At 36.7% G+C, this 21,531-nt stretch overlaps 1 protein-coding gene across 1 annotated transcript in view; it reads right to left on the bottom strand.

The window, feature by feature from the left end:
• ATP10D (ATPase phospholipid transporting 10D (putative)) overlaps positions 1-21,531 on the bottom strand; it is a 110,909-nt gene that overhangs the window by 1,084 nt on the left and 88,294 nt on the right. The window contains exons 18-22 of the mRNA XM_049790207.1: positions 20,593-20,718; positions 18,174-18,374; positions 11,905-11,985; positions 9,532-9,636; positions 6,387-6,574 (exon numbers count right to left, since the gene is read on the bottom strand). Of these exons, the coding sequence (XP_049646164.1) occupies positions 6,387-6,574; positions 9,532-9,636; positions 11,905-11,985; positions 18,174-18,374; positions 20,593-20,718 (701 nt within the window). The remainder of the gene's footprint in view (positions 1-6,386; positions 6,575-9,531; positions 9,637-11,904; positions 11,986-18,173; positions 18,375-20,592; positions 20,719-21,531) is intronic.

Here is a 21,531-nt window from a genome sequence, read left to right as displayed (position 1 = left end):
GAAATCATTGGAAATGTCTTAAAGTGTTTATAATCTCATTTCTTTGCCTAGAGGTTTCTGAGATGATAGGGTTATATTCCTGAGCTACAAATATACTCCTTTTGTTACTAGCAATTCCTGACTGCTAGACAGCAACATTCTTGGACTTACCTTTAGATCAGTATTTCCTAACATGGGCAACAGAACCCTCTACAAGTCTCTGAAATAGCCCTAGGTGGTGGGAGGAGGTAGAAGCTTGGATATGCCTGTTTAGTTGCTTAAACTTCTCTAAGAGGACATTGGTCAAGGTATAGGGCATTTTGGAGCCCCTTAGCCTGGGGCTGGAGCAATAGTGCAGTATATAGAGCATTTTCTTTGCACACAGCTGATTTAAGTTCAAACCTTCACCCCATGTGGTCCCCTAAACCTGACAGGGGTGATTCCTGAGCATAGAATTGGGAGTATCTCCTGAACACTGATGTATGGGACCCCAAACCAAAACCAAATAAAAACCCTGAGCCAATACAGGTATAGGCATGTGACCTAAACTGTAATTTTATTTATTTATTTATTTATTTATTACACTGATAGTTTTAAGTATAGTTATTTCTCTAACTGAACTCACCACTCTGTGGTAAGCTTCATATTGTGGGCTGGTCCTTCCATTGTCTCTATTTGTCTCTATTGTCTCTGGGTATTATTACAACAATGTCTTTTATTTTTTTCTTATAATCCATAGATGAGTAAGACTATAATGACTATGGTAGTGAGTGAGAGAAATAGAATGCCTATCTCAAATACTGGCAGGGAGTGGGGGAAGGTAAAGATGGAGGCATTGGTGGTGGTGCATTGGTGAAGGGTTTTTTTTTTTTTTTTTTGGACTGAAACAAACTGCAAACATGCTTGTAATCATGGTGCTTAAACAAAGATATTATTTAAAAAAATGAAATCACTCCTGGCATGCTTGGGGGACCAGATAGGATGCCAGAGATTGAACCCAGGTTGGTCCTGTGTTGGCTGCATGCAAGGCAAATGTCCTACCACAGTCCTATCACCTGGCCCCCAGTAATTTATTATTATTTAAAATAAATTTTCTAAGGAGGTAGAGTTGGGAGAGTAGGAAACGTTGGGTGAAAAATAAATAAAACCTAGCTATCTACTGCCTTCTTTAAGATTGCTTTTTACCCTTTGTTAAGTTTAGTTACAATTACACTCTATTGTCAAAAGCGATAATTGCCTCAAGAATAAAAGTAATTCTAATAAAATTAAGCCAAATAAGTAGATTTTCAGGGGTGTTTGAGTTTGGGAGAAGAGATAAATACATTTGGGAACCTCTGCTCTAAGGACTATGTTCAATAGTCAATTTAGTTTTTGTAATTTTAAAATCTGGGTAGTTTGGGAATTTCCTAAATTTAGTTCCTTTGGGCTAGTTCTTTCCTATCTCTTTTTTTCTCTCTCACATTTTATTAAAATGCAGCAAGAAGAAACCAGGCCAAACCATCAACACTTTGCTTAAAGATCACAGCTAAACATCCAAATTCATCATTTACAAATTCTATTTTACACCTAACAGCAGAACACAACCCAGCCAAGATTTCAGTCACAACATGGCAAAAATTCCCTTTTCTCAAATTTTCAGTAACATGTTCCCCGTTTCCTTTTGAATCTCACAAACAATTCTTTTACCACTCATATTTGTAGTAACACTGCATTCATGAAGATACTATTTCTTTTCTATGATAAGGCTTTCTCAGCCTATGCTTTGACTTTCTTCTAAATTTTCATCAGTAGAAACTATAATGACCACATTTCAAATTCCATTCTGGTTAAGAAAATTTAAACTATTTATATCATGTGCTTTAACATTTTTGTATTTTACAATAGCTAGAAACTTGGAAACAAACCAGATGCCCTACAATAGATGAGTGGCTAAAGAAACTGTGGTACATATACACAATGGAATACTATGCAGCCATCAGGAAAGATGAAGTCATGAAGTTTTCCTATACATGAATGGACATGGAAACTATTATGCTGAATGAAATAAGTCAGAGGGAGATACATAGACACAGAATAGTTTCTCTTATCTATTGGTTTTAAGAAAAATAAAAGACATTATTGTAATAATAGAGACAATAGAGATGAGGGCTGGAAGGACCGGCCCACAATATGAAGCTTACCACAAATCTAGAGAAATTAAGTTAGAGAAATAACTACTCTGACAACTATCATGACAATGGTAGTTAAGTGACAGAAGTAAAGTGCCTGTCTCAAATACAAGCAAGGGGTGGGTAGGAGGGAGATAAGGAGAATTGGTGGTGGGAATGTTGCACTGGTGAAGGGAGGTGTTTTCTTTATGACTGAAACCCAACTACAAACATGTTTGTAATCATGGTGCTTAAGTAAATATTTTAAATTAAAAAAAAAAACCCTGAAAATCGAGCTCCCATACAATCCAGCTATATACCTAGGAATATACCCTAGGAACACAAAAATACAATTCAAAAATCCCTTCCTCACACCCATATTTATTGCAGCATTATTTACAATAGCCAGACTCTGGAAACAACCAAGATGCCCTTCAACAGATGAATAGCTAAAGAAACTGTGGTACATATACACAATGGAATATTATGCAGCTGTCAGGAGAGATGAAGTCATGAAATTTTCCTATACGTGGATGTACATGGAATCTATTATGTTAAGTGAACTAAGTGTCAGAGGGAGAGAGATAGGTACAGAATAGTCTCACTCATCTATGGATTTTAAGAAAAATTAAAGACATTACTATAATAAGGCCCAGAGACAATATAGTTAAGGGCTGGAAGGGATGGAAGGACCGGCTCACAATTTGAAGCTCACAACAAAGAGTGGTGAACTCTGTTAGGGAAATTACACTAACAACTAACATGACAATGTTAAAAGATAAGTAGAATGCTTGTCAAGAATACAGGCAGGGGTGGGGGAATTGGCGGTGGGAATGTTGCACTGGTGATGAGGGGTGTTCTGTTTATATCTGAAGCTCAACTACAAACATGCTTGTAATCATGGTACTTAAATAAATGTTTATAGAAGTGTAAAAAATAATGGCAAAATAAATATAAAATATAAAACCTTACAAACAACAAATAAGTTAAAAAATAAAATAAAAATAAAATAAAAATCTTCCATCTTCTACCCATTTTCCAATTTCAGTGCTACTTCAACCCGTGCCTTTTTTAAGGTTACCATGACTTACTATACTGTTAATGATAGTTTCGTGCACAGTTTCAACACCACACACATCAGTAATCACTTTTTTCTACAAATATCTCCTCATACAGCAACCCTCATCCGCAACCCCCCTGGGGCTACGCTCAATTCTATAGAACAACTCTCCAGTTCTGTTGCCTTTTACTTCCACATTTTGAGGTATGCTACTTTAATATTCATCTCAGTTATACTAAAATGTGTACTAGTGCCCCACGGCTGCTGTAATCAGTTGCAGAAACTTGATACTGAGAATCACAAAACAAACAAACAAACAAACATAATCTCTGGAAGTTCTGAAAGCTAAGTATTTGGAAATCACTTTCATGAAGCAAAAATCAAAATGCTGGAAAAGCCAAGTTCCCTCTAAGGTGAGTGGAGAATCTTTTCCTCTTACTTTCTAGTGGCTGCCATACTCTGGTTTGTGGCTAAAATCACTGCTACCATAGTCAAAGAGCTTTATCCTTTTTCATTTGTCAAATATCTCTGTCTCTTTCTGTTTCCAGGTCATATAGTTCAAAGCAAGGGCCTAAGGATGACACACTGCTCAGGTTCTGGAATGCTAGAGGGTTAACTCAAACCACCCTGGCAGTCCTAGCAGGCTCCAGCCCACACCTGGTGATGATTGGGGACTACATGCTGTCAGGGAATAAAAATCTATTGACTTCCCAGTCTCTTTCTTTCTTTTTGGGTCACATCCAGTCATGCTCAGGGGCTACTTCTGGCTTTGTGCTCAGAAATTGCTCCTGGCAAGCATGGGGGACCATATGGAATGCTGTGATTTGAACCACTCTCTGTCCTGAATCGGCTGTGTGCAAGGCAAACACCCCACCACTGTGCTATCTTTCCAGCCCGCTTTCTTTTATTTTTTTCTTTTTAAAAATGTCCTGATTAATTTGTTTACTGGGGGAATGTGGGTCACATCCAGCAGTGCTCAGAAAACTGTATGTGGGGCCAAAATAAAAGGATTCTATCATATAATCCAGATTATCTCCCCATTTTAAGATCTTAATTTGAAAAAAAAAAACAACAAAACTTTCTCATACTCACACATACATATATTCTCTCTCTCCTTTCTCTCTCTCTCTCTCTCTCTCTCTCTCTCTCTCTCTCTCTCTCTCTCTCTCTCTCTCTCTCATGACATACACCAGTTTGAGGGATTTGAACCTGAGTAGACTTCAGGTCATTTTCAGCCTAGCACAACAGTATTAGATATATTTATACTGCTATAGCTCCTTACGATTTCTGTCTTTAAGGGTATCACTTGAATGCAATCAAATGATTTGATCTGTTTTTTTTTTGTTTGAAATTAATAATCGTGCCACTGCAGATTCTATCATATAATCCAGATTATCTCCCCATTTTAAGATCTTAATTTGAAAAAAAAAAACAACAAAACTTTCTCATACTCACACATACATATATTCTCTCTCTCTCTCTCTCTCCCTCTCTCTCTCCCTCTCTCTCTCTCTCTCTCTCTCTTTCTCTCTCTCTCTCATGACATACACCGGTTTGAGGAATTTCAACCTGAGTAGACTTCAGGTCATTTTCAGCCTAGCACAACAGTATTAGATATATTTATACTGCTATAGCTCCTTACGATTTCTGTCTTTAAGGGTATCACTTGAATGCAATCAAATGATCTGATCTTTTTTTTTTTGTTTGAAATTAATAATCGTGGCACTGCAGATCTAAATTAACAGTGATATTGTAAGCATATAATCAGAGCTTCTCTAGAATGACTCAATGAAGTTTTTCTGCATTCTAAGAGATATCATCAGCCACAAAGGAGCTGTGCTCACAGCTTCTGATGATGGTGTTTCACATTGGAGCTGGCAAAGTGTTTCCTTAATAGGCCAGGTACTGATATTTCAAGCTTTGCAAGCCAGACAGTTTTGTTGGACCTGCCACTGTGGTGCAAAGGCAGCAATAGATAATATATAAAGTAATGAGCATGATGGCACTGCTTCAAGAAAACTTTAGTTACAGACACGGGCAATAGGCCAGATTTGGCCTGTGAGCCACAGCTCTTTAACCTGTTAAAAAAACAATACAAAATTATTATTTTGACTTTCACATTTAGTTTGAAAATATAGAACCAGGACTTACTTTCATATTCCAGATAAAAAAGCTATAAAGGGGAAATTTTATACATTCCAAGAATCTACAAATAAGGGTTGAAAGATAGTGGAAGCAATTTTTATGGTATGTAGGTGACTAGGGTTCAATCCTAATTCCAGATATCCCCTGTGCACTGACAGGAGTAATCCTTGAGCACAGTTAAATATGTACCCCAATAAAGAAAATCCTAGAGATCAAAAATTCTTCAGCCGGCACCGGCAAGGTGGCGCTGAGGTAAGGTGTCTGCCTTGCAAGCGCTAGCCAAGGAAGGACTGTGGTTTGATCCCCCGGTGTCCCATATGGTCCCCCAAGCCAGGGGCAATTTCTGAGAACCTAGCCAGGAGTAACCCCTGAGCATCAAACGGGTGTGGCCAGAAAACCAAAAAGTAAAATTTCCTTCAGCCATTTCCACCCATATCAGCAATTTGTTTAACTAAGATGGGCAGGATTACTAAAACAGGGCAACTATAAAGTTTTCAGTGCTCACAGATTATGTTGGGAGACTGATACTGGTTTCTAAGTACTCATTCTTCCCTTTCTCTTTAGAAACTCCCAAATTTGAGTCATTCAGACCATACATTCCTATACACTCTACTTAGTGATATATAAGTTATGATGTGTGAAACTTCTGGGTTGTCCATTGGCAGTGACCATGTTTCCCTCTATTTTCTCTTTCACAGGCAGACAGAAGGATATGTTGTTGGTGAGTCATTTTCATTCATGCAGATGGATGGGATATGGTAAAACAGAAACAGAGATGAAAAGATCTAGTCCCTAAATGCCCTTGTGAGGCTAAAATGCCCTATTCTCTGTAGACTACCAACAACGACCGAGTTTTCCATGAGAGAAGGAAATCTTCCAGTTTGGTTAAGCTACTATTGACCTATAGCAAAAGAGTTAACAATGATAATTTAATCAATACACAGCCTGACTTCTTTACTCAACAGGAGTGTTGCCATCTCATCTTAGTTGCTGCTTGAAGAATTCTATGCCTAAGGATTTCCTTTATTCTCTGGATTATAAAACAAATACTATACCTGGGCAGAAGAGCAACAAAGGTTGTGAGGATGCAAACTAAGTAGAATACTGGATCCAACATGTGCTTCTGCATAATCCAGTAGGGGTTGGAAGGCGGGTTGCAAGTAACACACATGGCTCCGAAAGCCAAAGCAAAGAAAAAATAAGACAATATGCTCCCAATGATGACCAGCATATGAATCCAAGTCTGTGAGATAAGAGGAACAGAACACTGAAAATGAGCCTCTTTTGTGACTAGTCCATATCATTATTTAATTCTATAAAATGAATCAAATGCACAAAGGTAACTCTCAAAAATAATTCCTTTCATAGTGTCCATACAAAATGTGGAATTTGGGGTTTCTTCTTTTTTTTTTTTAAATATAGTCACTCACCGGTCTATTCTTTTCATTAAGGCAAGGCCTCAATCCATTGAATCTAAAACTATCCATTAATATTTTTATTCTATTAACAAGCACTCAACAGGACTCTATTTCTTTACTTGCTTGAAATTAAAGAGGACCACATGTCTCACTTTGATTACGTGACTAGAAGGGTTATGTACAAATTTTACATTGGATGCAGTGAGAGTTAGTGTGCAACTGCATATGTGGTCTCTATTTTCATGTTGTCTCCTTTCATTTTAAGCAAGAAATTCCTCTTGGGGACAATTTCACAGACTATAGAGACAACACCTGAGTCACTAAGTTGCCTCTGAGGGAACAAATGCTCTAGCTACCTGCAGTCTGAGTTAACTTATAGAACCAATATATAAATTTGGTCATACTAAACATAACCTTTCATTGTCATAAAAACTTAAATTTTTATTCCTTTTTAAATTAAGTCACTGATTTGTGTTTGTTTGTTTGGGCCACACTGGGTGGTGCTCAGGGATTACTTCTGGCTCTTTGCTCAAAAATTACTCCTGTCAGGACTGGGGGACCATATGGGTTGCCGGAATTGAACTGGCCCATCCTGGGCCAGATGCATGCAAGGCAAACACCCTACCACTGTGCTATCACTCCGACTCCTAAATCACTGTTTAATAAAGTAACTATTTCGAATAAAAAACAGATTTCTACCTGAAGAAGAATATTAGCATTGCCTGTCATGCTAGCAGTTTGGATTTATTTCTTTATTGTGAACCTTACCTGACAGTGTTCAGGGGCTACTATTCCCATATCTGTGCTCAGGGGTCATTCCTGATCATGTTTGAAGAACCACACAGTGCCGGGCACCAAACCAGGCTCCCTCTAGCAGTTATCATTTTCCTAGCACCTAGAATTCACTCCTGCTTTTCTTGGTGAGAATGTGCTGTACTACATGAAAAAAAATAGCCATGGGGACCAGAAATATAATATAATGGTACTTGCTTTACATATGGTCCACCCAAGTTCTGTATGGAACTCCATACAGTACTCCAAGTAATGCCAGAAATTATCCCTGAATACAGAGCAGGAGTAAGCCTTGAGTATCACTGGGTGTGCCACAAAAACTAAAGGAAAAAATATAGATTGGTCAAGGAATCTTGGCAAACTATTCCTCCCCTAGTGAAAGACTAACTATAACTAGAACTAAAGAAACAAAATTTCATCACCAGGTTTAAATATGAAGGCCAATAAAGGCAGAGCAGATAGAAAATGCCTGGAGTCAATTCAGACCAGATTATTATCTAGATACTCTGTCCTCTAGGTTCAGTTATCTAAATCTCAAGAGATACTTTGAATCCTCTGGGAGTTTTCATCATTTTGTTTCACCATGGTCCTTCAGCTTATTTTCAATAACATTTCTATTTTTTCAGGTTTGCCAAAAATGATTGTTGTTGCTCATAGCCTATAAACCCAACCTGACACATTAATAAATAACATAAGCTACAACTTCCTGGGGCATTATTCAAAGTACTGATACAAGTGCTAAAATATTAAATAACAGTTATCAAGATCTTTTAGTTTTAGAATTTTTTTTTTACTCTATGCATGTGACACTTGCAGATAAGAACTTTTCCTGTACTTTATACTGTTAAGGTATGGAGATAGCAGGCTGTAATTAAAACAAATGATGCCACAAATATTTGGTTTTACTTTATGTATAACTTATTATAATTTTTTATAATCAAATTATTTTGCCATGTAATTTCCTATAACATTTCAAACTCTTCCCTCATTTAGCTATTCATACTTTCATGATCAGGATGGTAAATATAGCCAAACATTAGTTAGATCATTAATCATTTATTTATCAATTCAATTTTTCTAGTTGAGAATTTGACCTTGTCTTAGATACATAGCAATAAATAAAATAAACAAACAAAATAAACAAAAATTATGTCCTCAAAAAGATTATAGTTAATGCAGAAGTAAAGATGAATTAGATAATCATATGTAAAAAGTTATGGATTATCAGAGCAATGAGTAAAAACCCGAGGATGGTATGAGAAAGTGAATATCTTCCCAAGAATTACATGACTAGAGGAAATAGTATTTTGGATGCTGTATAAATACATTTGAGATGGTTAAAGTGCAGGAGTCAAGAGAAAGAATATTGCTAAGACTGATGTAATAATGAGTTCAATGTATACGAGAAACTGAAAGAGGGAGAATGCATTTCAAGTTCAGGAATGAGACTGATGTAGTAAAAATGAGGTTGGAGAGAGAAGTATGGGTATCTGTATATGAGGTCACATAGAATATAAAGCTTTCAAACTTTATTCTACAAAGGAAACCAGGGAAGAATTTTAACTAAAGAAGAACAAGAATATCTGATTATGTTTAAAAAACAAAAACAAACCCAAATTCTGATTATTCTCTTATGAGGTATAATCTCCCTCTTTTTGGGTTTAAGTTGAAAAGCATCAGTTTGCTTGTACAGAATGAAGGTCATTGTAAGATCATTGTTTCTTGAACCCTGGACACACCCCAATGAATCACCCGCCATAGATATATGACTCCAAGAGGTCCAAACAGGGGTTTTCCACTTTCCTGGCTGCACATCCACCTCAACATAATGGCAATTCAGTAATCTACAAACATAGCCAAGTATCATCTCCCATAGAGTCCTCACTCTTTACATTACCAGTTGTCTTGCAGGTAGGAAGGGCTTAGCAAGGTCACCAATAGGAGTCATTTATCCAAACATTTAGTTTCAGAGGCACTTAAACCAACTCACCAAGCTTTTGCTTTCAATGACCAGATGGAAGAGGATGATGAACAAAGCAGCTGTGTTCAGGGGATTTCCGAATGTAAAGATGTCAATGTCTGAGCCCTGGTAGGCCTATAGATAGAGAACAGCAGTAAGTGGTCTTGGAGTGCTCAGTGGTGCATCACCACCCACTAGCTCAACTGAAAAAAGTCTCTTCTACAAGGTTCCTGATAACATGTAGGATAAATTTGAGTATCCAGAAAAGTGTACTGATTCTCTCCTAGATAAACTATATAACCTGACTTTTTGAGATAGTTCCTCTTTATCTTTTATCATAATTCATTTTCCTAGAATCTTTTACTCAAAGGAACTGGAACTGCTCTAGCACTTTACAGAACAGAGAACTATCAAATGTGTTACAATGAATATGACTGCAGTAATTCTGGCTATGCCAAGTTTATATCTCTACTAATAAATATCTCCTATTCTTCTACTATATGTACTTACAGTAGTCTTTAATGACAGAGTTTCTAGCTTTTTTTTTGTTTGCATTTTTGTTTTGGAGCAACACTAATGGTACTCAGGGTTTACTACTGGCTCTCAGCTCTGGGATAACTCCTGGAAGTTCTCAGGGGATCTTATGGGTGCTGAGGATCAAACCCAGTTGACTGTGTATAAAGCAAGTGAATGACCCCTGTACTAGCTCTCTGTCCCCCAAGTTTCTTGTTTTTAACAATTTTAAGCATTTTCTTCTGAAGATATGGAAGACTACACAATTTATATTTCTCTTGAAATACAATAAACTCGAAATATTTGGCTGGGTGCATTAAAATAGTTTAAAAACCATCATCCTTTTCACTATTTCTATTCAGTATTTTTTTTTAGGAGAGAATGCCAACTCAACAACACTCAGGTGTTATTCTGGTTCTGTTCTCTTGAACATAGTAAGAGGACCATATGTATGCTGTGGACTAAATCAGGATCAGCTGCAAAAAAGGGCAAGTGCCTTAAGTTTAGACCGTATTTCTGGTCCAATGTGCAGTTTTGTTGATACCTATCAGGACTAGGCTGTTTCTATTTTCATTGTGTCTGATCAAAGTACTTAATTTTTTTTCCTGGGAGAGAGGTAGTAACTATGACATGCTGCTTTGTGCCTACTATTGATCTGTTTTGTTTCGTTTGATCTGTTTTTTTTTCCGGCCACACCCGGTGATGGTCAGGGGATCAAACCAAGGTCTGTTCTAGGCTAGCGCATGCAAGACAGAGACGCCTTACTGCTTGCGCCACTGCTCCAGCCTTGTTTGATCTGTCTTTTAATTAAATTTTATACATTCTTTAGTCAGGTTCTCTAGACTTGGCCCACAAATCAAGGTTTTCCATTTGAGGATACTGCTTTAAATAGATTTAAACTTCGTGGTTACAAGGTTATTCATAATATAGTTGGATTTTTATTTTCTCAGTCACAAAGTTGTTCATGACTGAGTTTCAGTCATACAATGTATAATACCTTTTACCAGTGCACATTTTCCGCTACCAATGTCCTCAGTTTCCCACCTGCTCTCCCTCTTGCCTGCCTTTGGGGGCAGATATTTTTCTTCTCTCTGTTTCTCTGACTCTCTCTTTCTTTGTCTCTCTGTCTCTCTCCTTTCTTTCTCTCTTTCTTTTTAGACACTATGGTTTGCAATATTTTTACTGAAGGGGTATCATGCATATCACTTATGTATCCAGTTTTTGTCCAGAGTGATCATTTCCAACTATCATTGTCATAGTGGTCCCTTTTCTTCCCTAACTGTACCCCCCCTCATCCCCACTATTTATGGTAAGCTTTCTGCCATGGGCTGATTTTCCTGGTCCTTGTCTCTATTGTCTATGAGCTTCAATTTAATATTCTCTTTCTAGTACTAGAATTAACCCAGAACTCATTTTTTTGGGGGGTCACACCTGGCAGTGCTCAGAGGTTACTCCTGACTTTATGCTCAGAAATCACTCCTGGCAGGTTCGGAGGACCATATGGAATGCTGGGATTTGAATCACCATCCTTTAAATACAAGGCAAACGACCTAACTCCATGCTGTCTCTCCGGCCCCAACTCATTAATACTAATGCTGGATTCTGATTCTGCATTTTTGATCTGACTCACTTTATTGCATGGTCAGATTTTCCATTTTATTCAAGCCACTTACAAAAGTGACCTGATAAACTGCAACAGGGTTAAAAATGAAAGAACTCAATAACGTACTTATTGTGAATCTAATCTATTACCTAACAATTGGGGAGGCAGGTATCATTTAATTAACAACTTGATTATAGGAAGAATCTATATTTTCATTCTAGAAATTGACCAATCAAGTTCAAAGATGCATCATTCTGAACAAGTACTTTTTGTAAACAAAGACTCACATAGTAAGGCACAAAAAAGCAGACCAGGCTCTGATAAAAGGCATCCAACAAGGTGATCCAGAAGGTAAGAGGTGAGTATGCCTGAAAATGAAAGAGATATTGGACAGGAAGTCAGATTAACAAGGGTGAAAGCAAAGGTGAGAAACAATATGTGGCAGACCTTATTTTGATGCTTCGAGCAAAAGTATGCCTTTGTTCTGCCACTCACAGAGCAGATGGGATTTGTAACAAGTAGTGAAAAATTGAATGAGATGATGTCATCCATGAGAAAGAATACCTGGAAGGAGTTCCTCTTTCTCTCCTTTTATTTTTACCATAAAAGTAAATAGACAAATCTACCTCACCATTGTACAACTTTCAATTTTCTACTGTTTCATAGTAGGGATCTTGGTGATTTTTGATATGATGATATTCTATAACAGATACTCAACTAATACTTGCTATTCTTATGGAGTACAGAATAGCTTCTAATCCAACCCCCAAACAAAAACAGAAAGGAAGACAAAGAAAGATAAAGTAGGTATTTGACAAGCACTCAAAAGAGGCTTCCAAATAAGAACCAGCTCTGGTTGAATGGGATTTTGTGTGGAGAACTCTGAAGCTACACAGGTCAGAGTGCTATGTTTTATTAGTGATGTTCCCTCCTGGACAAAGTGATAACATTTGCAGCCTATTCCTGAAATAGTCCTTTATCATGTGCTCTTAGTCAAATTTTTCAAATAAAAAAGAGGCTGTAATTTCCTTGAAATGTCTAATTCTCTCCTAAAGAACAAATTATTTAAAAAAACATGGTTATTCTCCATAAGAAAAAGTCTTCCATTTTCAAAGGTCTCACCTGGAATATTTACATGTAGTTTTTTTAAAAAAATAATTTAGTTTTCTCTGTAAATTCAAAGCAATGAAAATTTATAGTTTTGAGCCAGGGAGATGGCTCAGGGGGATAAACTACATAAGCTGCATGTAGGTACTTAGATTAGATCCCTAGTATGATATGGTACCCAAGATATGCCTCATGTGCACACACCCCACAAATAATTTATAATTTCCAGTCCAATTTCTTACTGAAAATTATGGAATTAAAATTTACTTGTCTTTTAAAAAATTCAAGTGATCATAATATGTAAGCAAAACCAAATGGTGAAAGAGTGTGGTAGAATCAATGTGGCAACCAAAATACTGCCAGCAAGAGACAACAACTTGGGATTACATTAAAATAGAACTTCAGGCTTCTGGAGCTGGAGAGATGGCACAACGAAAAGGTGTTTGTCTTGCATGCTGCTGACCCAGGATGGACTGAGGTTCGATCCCTGGCTTCCCATATAGTCCCTCAAGCCAAGACCAATTTCTGAGCATATATCCAGGAGTAACCCCCAAGTGTCACAGAGTGTGGCCCAAAAAGAAAAAAAAAGAGAGAGAGAGAGAGAGTGAGAGAGAGAGAGAACTTCAAGCTTCTGAAGGACTAAAGGTTTTTCAAAAAGCTTAGCATGAAAATAATAAATTTGGAGTACAATTTCTTCAAAGTCTTGCAAGTAAAGGGATTTAGTGCACAGAGAGAGAAGGGTCAATAAAAATTATAGGACAGGCTGTAACTCTTCTGAGATTAATTCCTGGCATCTACTGGGAATTGAAAGGGAAAATCTGGACACAGATCAAAGTCAGAAAAGATTATGTGGCTGAGGAGAGATGGAAAGAGCACAACTGCTTTTTTGGAAGGAAAATTTCTGGCTACAGCCTTCTAGACTCATCTTTTCTTAAGAAGACAATTTCTATACACATTGACAAGAAGTGGCCTGAGCACAAAGTGAAAATTATTTGGATGCTCAAATAAAGTTCAAATTATTTGAAATCTAATGTCTTTTTTAAAAAGCCACATGCCAAGAACACATCTGCTCTCAATGTGCAATAATTATTAAACTTGCTAGCTCAATTGAAGGTGTATAAAATTGATAGAAACAAAAAAAGTTCAGGGGCTGGAGTGGTGGCACAAGTGGTAAGGCGTCCACCTTGCCCACGCTAGCCTAAGGCAGACTGTGGTTCCATCCCCTTGGCATCCCATATGGTTCCCCAAGCCAGGAGCAATTTCTGAGTGCAAAGCCAGGAGTAACCTCTGGGCATCACCAAGTATGCCCCCCCCCCACCAAAACAAAACAAGATAAAAAAATGTTCAACAACTTTTCCAAGTTAAGGACTATAAACTTTTCAATCTATATAAATGGACTTTTGAACCATTTACTAAAAAACCACAGAATAACTCAAAGACTGAAGTACATGGATTTCTGAGCATGGCCAGGGAAAGTAAGTGATATAAAATAAAATAAAATAAAATAAAACAGTTGCTAATTTTTTTCAGTGCCCTCCTTTCCACAATAAACTTGGAATTTAACTAGGGTATGGGAAACAGGACAATCTTTATATTAAAATTCTCTACACATTTCTGATCACTGGCTTGAAAATTAAGTCAGATTGAGATCCTTTAGGAACCCCCCACATAGTTCTTTGATCTGTTGAAAGCTGAAGGCATGGTTTCCTTGTCCATATATCCTTAGGTAATGTACAGGCATTAGATGACTCTTAATTTTTAGAAGCTAGTTCAAATCTGAGTCAAATAGACTGGGGAGAGATGGGGAAGAGGGAGAAGAGGTGGATTACAAGTGACACAAGGTACAACAGTATCACTTGTGGCACAGGTAACATGAACCTTTGAATCTTGGGTACATTAGTAATAGTTAAAATGCAATTCTGCACATCAAAACCTTAAAAGTTAGCACTATTGTAATCATATTACCTTATCTATCAATAACTCAGTTTTAATTAATGCCAAAGAATAGTTTAGGGGTAAGATGCTTGCCTTCCACATAACTATCCCTAGTTAATCCTGGGTACCATATGATTCTTCTGTGCCCTACCAGTATGAGTCTTTCTTTTTGTTTTGTTTTGTTTTTGTTTTGGGGCCACACCCAGTGTCATTCAGGGGTTACTTCTGGCTCTGTGCTTAGAAATCACTCCTGGCAGGCATGGGGGACCATATGGGAAGCCAGGAATCGAACCACCATCTGTTCTGGGTTGGCCGCATGCAAGGCAAACACCCTTCTGCTGTGCTATCTCTCCAGCCCTGAGTCTTTTTCTTTTCTTCTCTCTCTTCTTCCTTCCCTTCTTTTTCCCCCCACAGGGAACTTATTTATTTAATCTCTTGTTTCCAAGAAGTTAACATGCAAAAGTGACAAATAAAATCAATAAAAATATTTATAATTTATGCAGAGAATCTTGAATTATTTTCATGTGTCATTAAACATGTTTTAATTTTTTAAATAGCATTGAGACAGTACAATATTAAAACAACTTTATAGGAATAAGTTATATGAAATTATTTTATTTTATGGAATCATAAAGAGCAGCATGTAGCCTAAAATATCCACAATTAATAGTCTAACCTACGGATAGTTAATCACTTTTCCAAATTTATAGAGGAGGTTTAACTGTTATTTCCAATTTGCTAGTCAGTTAAGAAACAACTTCAAACTTCTTAGTTACTGATTTCATAATATTGTGGTATTGCGAGAATACCCCATATCAAAAAATATCTGGAAACAGTATTGACAGGGTTGTGGTGAGAAAGGAACCCTCATCCATTTTTGGTGGGATTGTCATCTGGTTCAACATCTATGGAATGAATCTGGAGTTTCCTCAAAAGGAATAGAACTGCCATATTATCCAGAAATACCAATTCTTGACATCTCTCCCCAAACATAAAACCATTATTTAGAAAAGATATATGCATATATTGTTCATTGTCGCATTTAGTACAATAGTCAAGATATTGAAACAACTCAGATGCCTAAAAACAGATAAATGAATCAAGAAGCCATATATAAACACATTGGAATACTATACAGATCTAAGAAAAAACAAAATCATGCAATTGTCAGCAACATGGATTTAACTAGAGGACATCATGTTCAACCATGTCAGTAAGAATAAAAGTGATAGATACAGAATGATCTCACTAATATATGGGACTTAAAAGATAATAGCAAGGTAGCAACATAAGCCTAAAGGCAATGTAACTGGAGAACTGACACATACAATTGAGTTTGGGAAAGTGAGGAGGGTGCTGAGAAAAGGGTACACTGGTGATAGGTATACTGTTGGAATGATGTCCATGAGAAAGTTTTATCAATAGCAAAAATAAAAAAAATTAAAAAAGCAAAATAAAAAGGAAATTCTTTAAGTATGGACATATTACTGAGTTCAAAAGCAATCTAAATTAACTTTGAGAAATGAATCAGTGAATTTCAGGATCATACATAAGGGTAGAATAAATAAATACTAAGAACATTTTCTATACTAATAGTAGTTTAAATATTAGTAAGAGAACTTTATTATTCTTTTCAACAACAACAAAAATGTGTACACAGATAGACACTATATGTGTGTATATTATATACAAGATATAACTGGACACATAGTAAAGGAATCAAAGGAACAGGATCCCTAATAAAGAAAAGGCAATGCAATAACAAATATAATTCAATTTATAATTGTATAATGTTAAGTATAGGAATAATTACTACACTTTATTTGTATTACCTGAAAGTCCAGTACATAGCAATATGAGATATCTTTAGGTAGAATCTCATTGAATACATAAAGATAAAATAAAACTAGTATACCATCCTTAGTATTTGATGGATATAGAAATGACTATATTAAAAATGAATCCATTAAAATGTAAGGATGTCATTTTTTGTTTATTGTCATGTTGAGAGCTCTAATTTATTTATATATTTATTTTGCCAACACTATTGCTTTAGACTTGCAGTGCTATCTATAGCTGGCCATAATGGCAGACATCCTGGGCTCAATTCAATTGTACCTAGATTTGTGACCCAAACAAGTTACTTAAGATATCTCCTGGGCCAGATTTTCCTTACCCACAAAGTGTAGTTAATGAAAGCTTCTATCCAGCAAGGTTACTTGAAGGTCAAATTCTATTTGGGCTCAAAAGAGTGTCTGGCATACAGGAGGCACTACATAAATATTTATTAGGGCTATGTTAGTGCTTATTATTATTCTGTGAAAGTTAAATTATGAAGAAAAGAATTTTGAAACAGTCAGCTCAGTTCACTGGCTATTTACAAGAACACTCTAGGTAAGAGACAATAGTGGCAATGACAGAAGGATAAAGAGGTGGTGGTGGGAAGGCAGATGTAAAGCAATAGGTCACAGGTAGACCAGTAGGATCAGAGATCAGTATATATAGCAATAAGACATGATTTTAGGCAAAGGAAGTTGTTTATATAACTTCCCCTGTTTTACCTGATAGTAGAATGTAAAACTTTAAACTCTAATATGGGTTGCAAAGACTGAGAAGGATTCACATTCCAGCTCTGATAAATTTTTCTTTTAAGCTGTACATTAAAAAAATACTTATTTATATTTCTTTTTATTTCTTATCTTCTAAATTAGCACTCCCTCATTTTTCATATTGGGACACATATTACCTGATTTTATCACAATTCCCACATTTTTCTATAAAATTAAGAGGAAAGGAGTAAAGAAAGGCTGGGGGCCTGGGGCCAAGTGGTCTCAGATGCATTAGTGGGGAAATAAATAAGGACAGAACTAAATATCCAAGCCAATGTCAACAATAATAGAGTCAAGGGACTATACTTTAACAATCTAAACTCAAAGAGGCCTGATACATTGGCAGGCCAGGTGTCAAAGGGTGGTAATATAGTATGTAATTTGGGTTCATTTATGGAAGGAGGTTGACACTGGTGGTGGGAAGGGCCTTGACTCATTATATATCTGAAATTCAACTATGAAGAACTCAGTAGATCACAATTGTTTTAATAAAATAAAATAAAATTTAAAAAAACTTACTTACATCCTTTACTCAAATTTTTCAACTTGGATGTAAAGTGCTAGGGTCTTTCTTAGTCTTTTTTGTGAAGAAAAATACCTCAGGCCATGGCTAGTTCTCATGATTGATGGCTCACTGGCAGTGAGTAAATAACAGACATGTAGGCATCTAAATTTCCTCTTACAAATCCAGAAGGTCTGAGATAGTTTTACCTGTGTTTATCTCATAAATAAGTAACCCAAGTAATTAAATGTTGAGGTGGGAACAGCATCATCATGAAAATCAAATCATTCGAAGAGTTACAAATTGTTATGAATGTCCCACAATAGTTGAGGTGGGCTAATGGGAAGATACTCAGGTATGAACCAAAGAGCATCAATGTAAGCATTTTGGCTTTGACTCGTACCTCTGATTTTTGCCCACTTTTGTATAGCTCAGGCAGTTGCATGAGAGTCTCTGCAGATACATCTTTCTCTAAAACACCATAGATGACGGGAGGTGCAGAGGTGAAAAGGAGATTGAAGAAGATCAAAACCCAATAGTCAGTCATGGATGTTCCTGAAAACCCACAAAAGAACTGGTACCAGAAAAGGAGGTTCACATAGGCCTAGGGAAACAAAAAAGAATATTTGCATCGTAGACAAAGCCAAATGTGCTAGGGTTGTTTATGCCATACACTGAACTGTGCCTCTATCTAAATAGAATACAACTTACATTGAAGATTTTTCTTTTTTCTCTTGTGGTATATGCTTTATTAAATGAAAACTCATACATACACATAAACTATCTATCAACTTCTTCCTATTATTCACTAACACCATTTTAAGAAGGTTTTTTTTAGGAATTTCTTTAAACAATAATCAGAATAATGGATTCTTAGCCTACTGGTACAAGGGTTCAACACAGGTCTAAAGTGCAATGCCAAAGATTACCTAGGCTACTCTGGTGGTTCCTGAAGAAACTCTAGAGATTCAACTGGCAATACTTGGGATAAAATGCAGTGCCAGAAGTGGAATGTGAGTTGGCCACATTTTAGGCATGTGTCCTACTGTATTATCTCCTAGTCCTCATCTAATGTTTGGAAAGATTCTTTTCAACTACCTTAATAGCTGGGAAATTCTTGCTTTTCCTCATTTTACGGAAGGAAAATCTGTGACAGTCTAAGGAACATGTCCAAACTTACTTGACTAATATGTAGTCGAGCTGAGACATTTGAACGAGAGATAAGTGTTTCTTTCTTTTTTGTTTTTTGTTTTTTTGGGTCACACCCGGTAGCACTCAGGGGCTATTCCTGGCTCTATGCTCAGAAATCACTCCTGGCAGGCTCAGGGGACTATATGGGATGCCGGGATTTGAACCATCGTCCTTTTGCATGCAAGGCAAACACTTTACCTCCATACTATCTCTCTGGCCTCTAGATAAGTGCTTCTTAAATGAAAGCTATATAGCTCCTTTTGGATACTCAGAATATCCCAAGGTGGCCACAGGAGAAAAATAATCATTTAAATGGGGGAAGGGTATAGGATGATTTAATGAGGGCCAACCAGTAGGACAGAGGAGCCACATGAAGGAAAGAATGTCATCAGTGGGCAATGATGGAAAAGGTGAAGAAACTTTGGTCTAGAAGACTATAACTTAGTCCAATGCTAGTACAAAACACATATTTAGCAAATGCTCATTTTCTTGTTATCTGAATTCATAATTTCTTCCTGGCCATGAAATGGGATGGTACCAGCAGATCTACTACCCACAATTGGGAGGAAGTTGTTGGAAGAAAACAAAGTTATATTTATTTCTTCATTTCTATGAAGGATGACATTTCAAAATAATAATATACAAATTTATGTTTACTACTAGCCTGCTACCTATGGATTTATAAGGAAAATTAAATTTAGTCTAATAATTATGACTTAGATACATAAGCCCTGGGACCAGAGAGATAGCATGTAGGTAGGATGTTTGCCTTACATGCAGAAGGACGGTGGTTTGAATACCGGCATCCCATATCGTCCTGTGAGCCTGCCAGGAGCAATTTCTGAGCATAGAGCCAGGAGTAAGCCCTGAGGCTGCTGGATGTGACTCGAAAAACAAACAAACAAACAGATAAAAAAGATACATAAGCCCCCCCCCCCATGTAGAAGGGATGAAAGTAAGGGAAGCAATTTTAAGTTTACAAGAGAGGATGCTGGAAGGTGAATGATATCCTAAAGATTAGATACCAGAGCTCTTCTCCAAATTCTGCCCTTTTAGGAATGACACAAACAAACTAAAGTTTCTTGAACATCAAATAACTGCCATGTACTAATACATTTTCTGGGATATTAGACAATCATTAATCTGTAAGTACTAACCAGCTTTAAGCTAAAAAGCCTCCTATTGGGCTTTTGTTAGTATTTGTCTTTAGTCCACTATGAAGAGCATCAAATTGAGATCCAGAGACTATTTTTTTGCCATCTCCTATAAAATGGAAGCAAACCTTTTCATTTTCTCCTGACAGATAACATTAAACATTTCATAATTCTGCTTGCCATAACCTTCTTGTGGAAGGTCAAAAATTGGATTTTAAATGAACCCGACAAGGCTTAATTGAATTTTAATGCACAGGGAATAGAAAATGCAAGCAGATGGACAAGCCTAGTAATTTGCTGTTGGCAGTTAACATAGCATATTCTTAGATTATTTCTAGAAATGTGGCATAGGTGTTCCTGGCTGCTCTTAATATTATAATAAGGGAAGTAGTTTAGCACAGTGCACTTCATCTTCATCCTTTACTCACAGACTGAAAGATGGAATTAGAAAGGGACTGATTTCTTGGTGCTACATACCACATTTTTATAGAAAAAATAGAGAATCATGTTGGAGAGTCGTGTATAACACCAGTGGCCATGAACAAGTAGTAGTTTGCTGAGATGTTTGAACTGAGAAACAGCAAAGTCACTGGCCATCACAGCCTGCAAAAACAATGGAGAAGTCACATGTTAAAACAGCCTGACCAAAAAGCACATTTTGACTTAGCTGAGTTAAATCAATGGTCTCGACCCAAAATGTTGATAAAAAAAAGCAAACAAAAAAACAGATAAAACAATAAATAAAAAGTCCAAACAAAAACCTAAAAACCCACCCCTGAATACTGAGCTTTAATGCACTGGCTTAGATAACTGCCCAGTTTTCTTCCAAAATGACCAATTGTATAAAATAAAAATTCTTAGGACTGGTGACAGTAGAGAGGCTAAAGCACTGGCCTTCAATGGAGCTGGCTGAGATTCATTTCCTAGCACCCAATATAGTCCCCCAAATACTGTTAGGAGTGAATCCTGAACACAGAGACAAGAATTAGATTTGAGTCTTCAAGTGTTACAACCTTCCCTTAAAAAAAACCCACATAAATAAATAAGAATTTTCCTAGTTTATAATCATTATACAATTTTAGCAATTCCAGTTTCCTTAGCCAGCAACTCCTATAGTAAGAATGCTCTGTGCTGCCGACTGCATGTGCTTCTCCTCAATGGAGTAAACAGAAAAAAGAACTGCAGTCACACATAAATTGATGGAATTGGAGAATGGGCTAGGTCAACAAGATGTGACAGCTTATAATTCTCGGGTAACTCCCAAAGCTCACATTACCTCCTTCCTCATACTCAATTGTTTCACAGAAAAATCACTGTGGCAGAAAAGATTTAATCAGAGTTTTTGTCTAAAATTTCTTACCACCACCATACACACACACACACACACACACACACACACACACACACACACACAGA

Source organism: Suncus etruscus, chromosome 16, assembly GCF_024139225.1.
Source record: "Suncus etruscus isolate mSunEtr1 chromosome 16, mSunEtr1.pri.cur, whole genome shotgun sequence".
Classification (NCBI taxonomy): domain Eukaryota; kingdom Metazoa; phylum Chordata; class Mammalia; order Eulipotyphla; family Soricidae; genus Suncus; species Suncus etruscus.
This window is presented reverse-complemented; position numbering and strand designations above follow the sequence as displayed.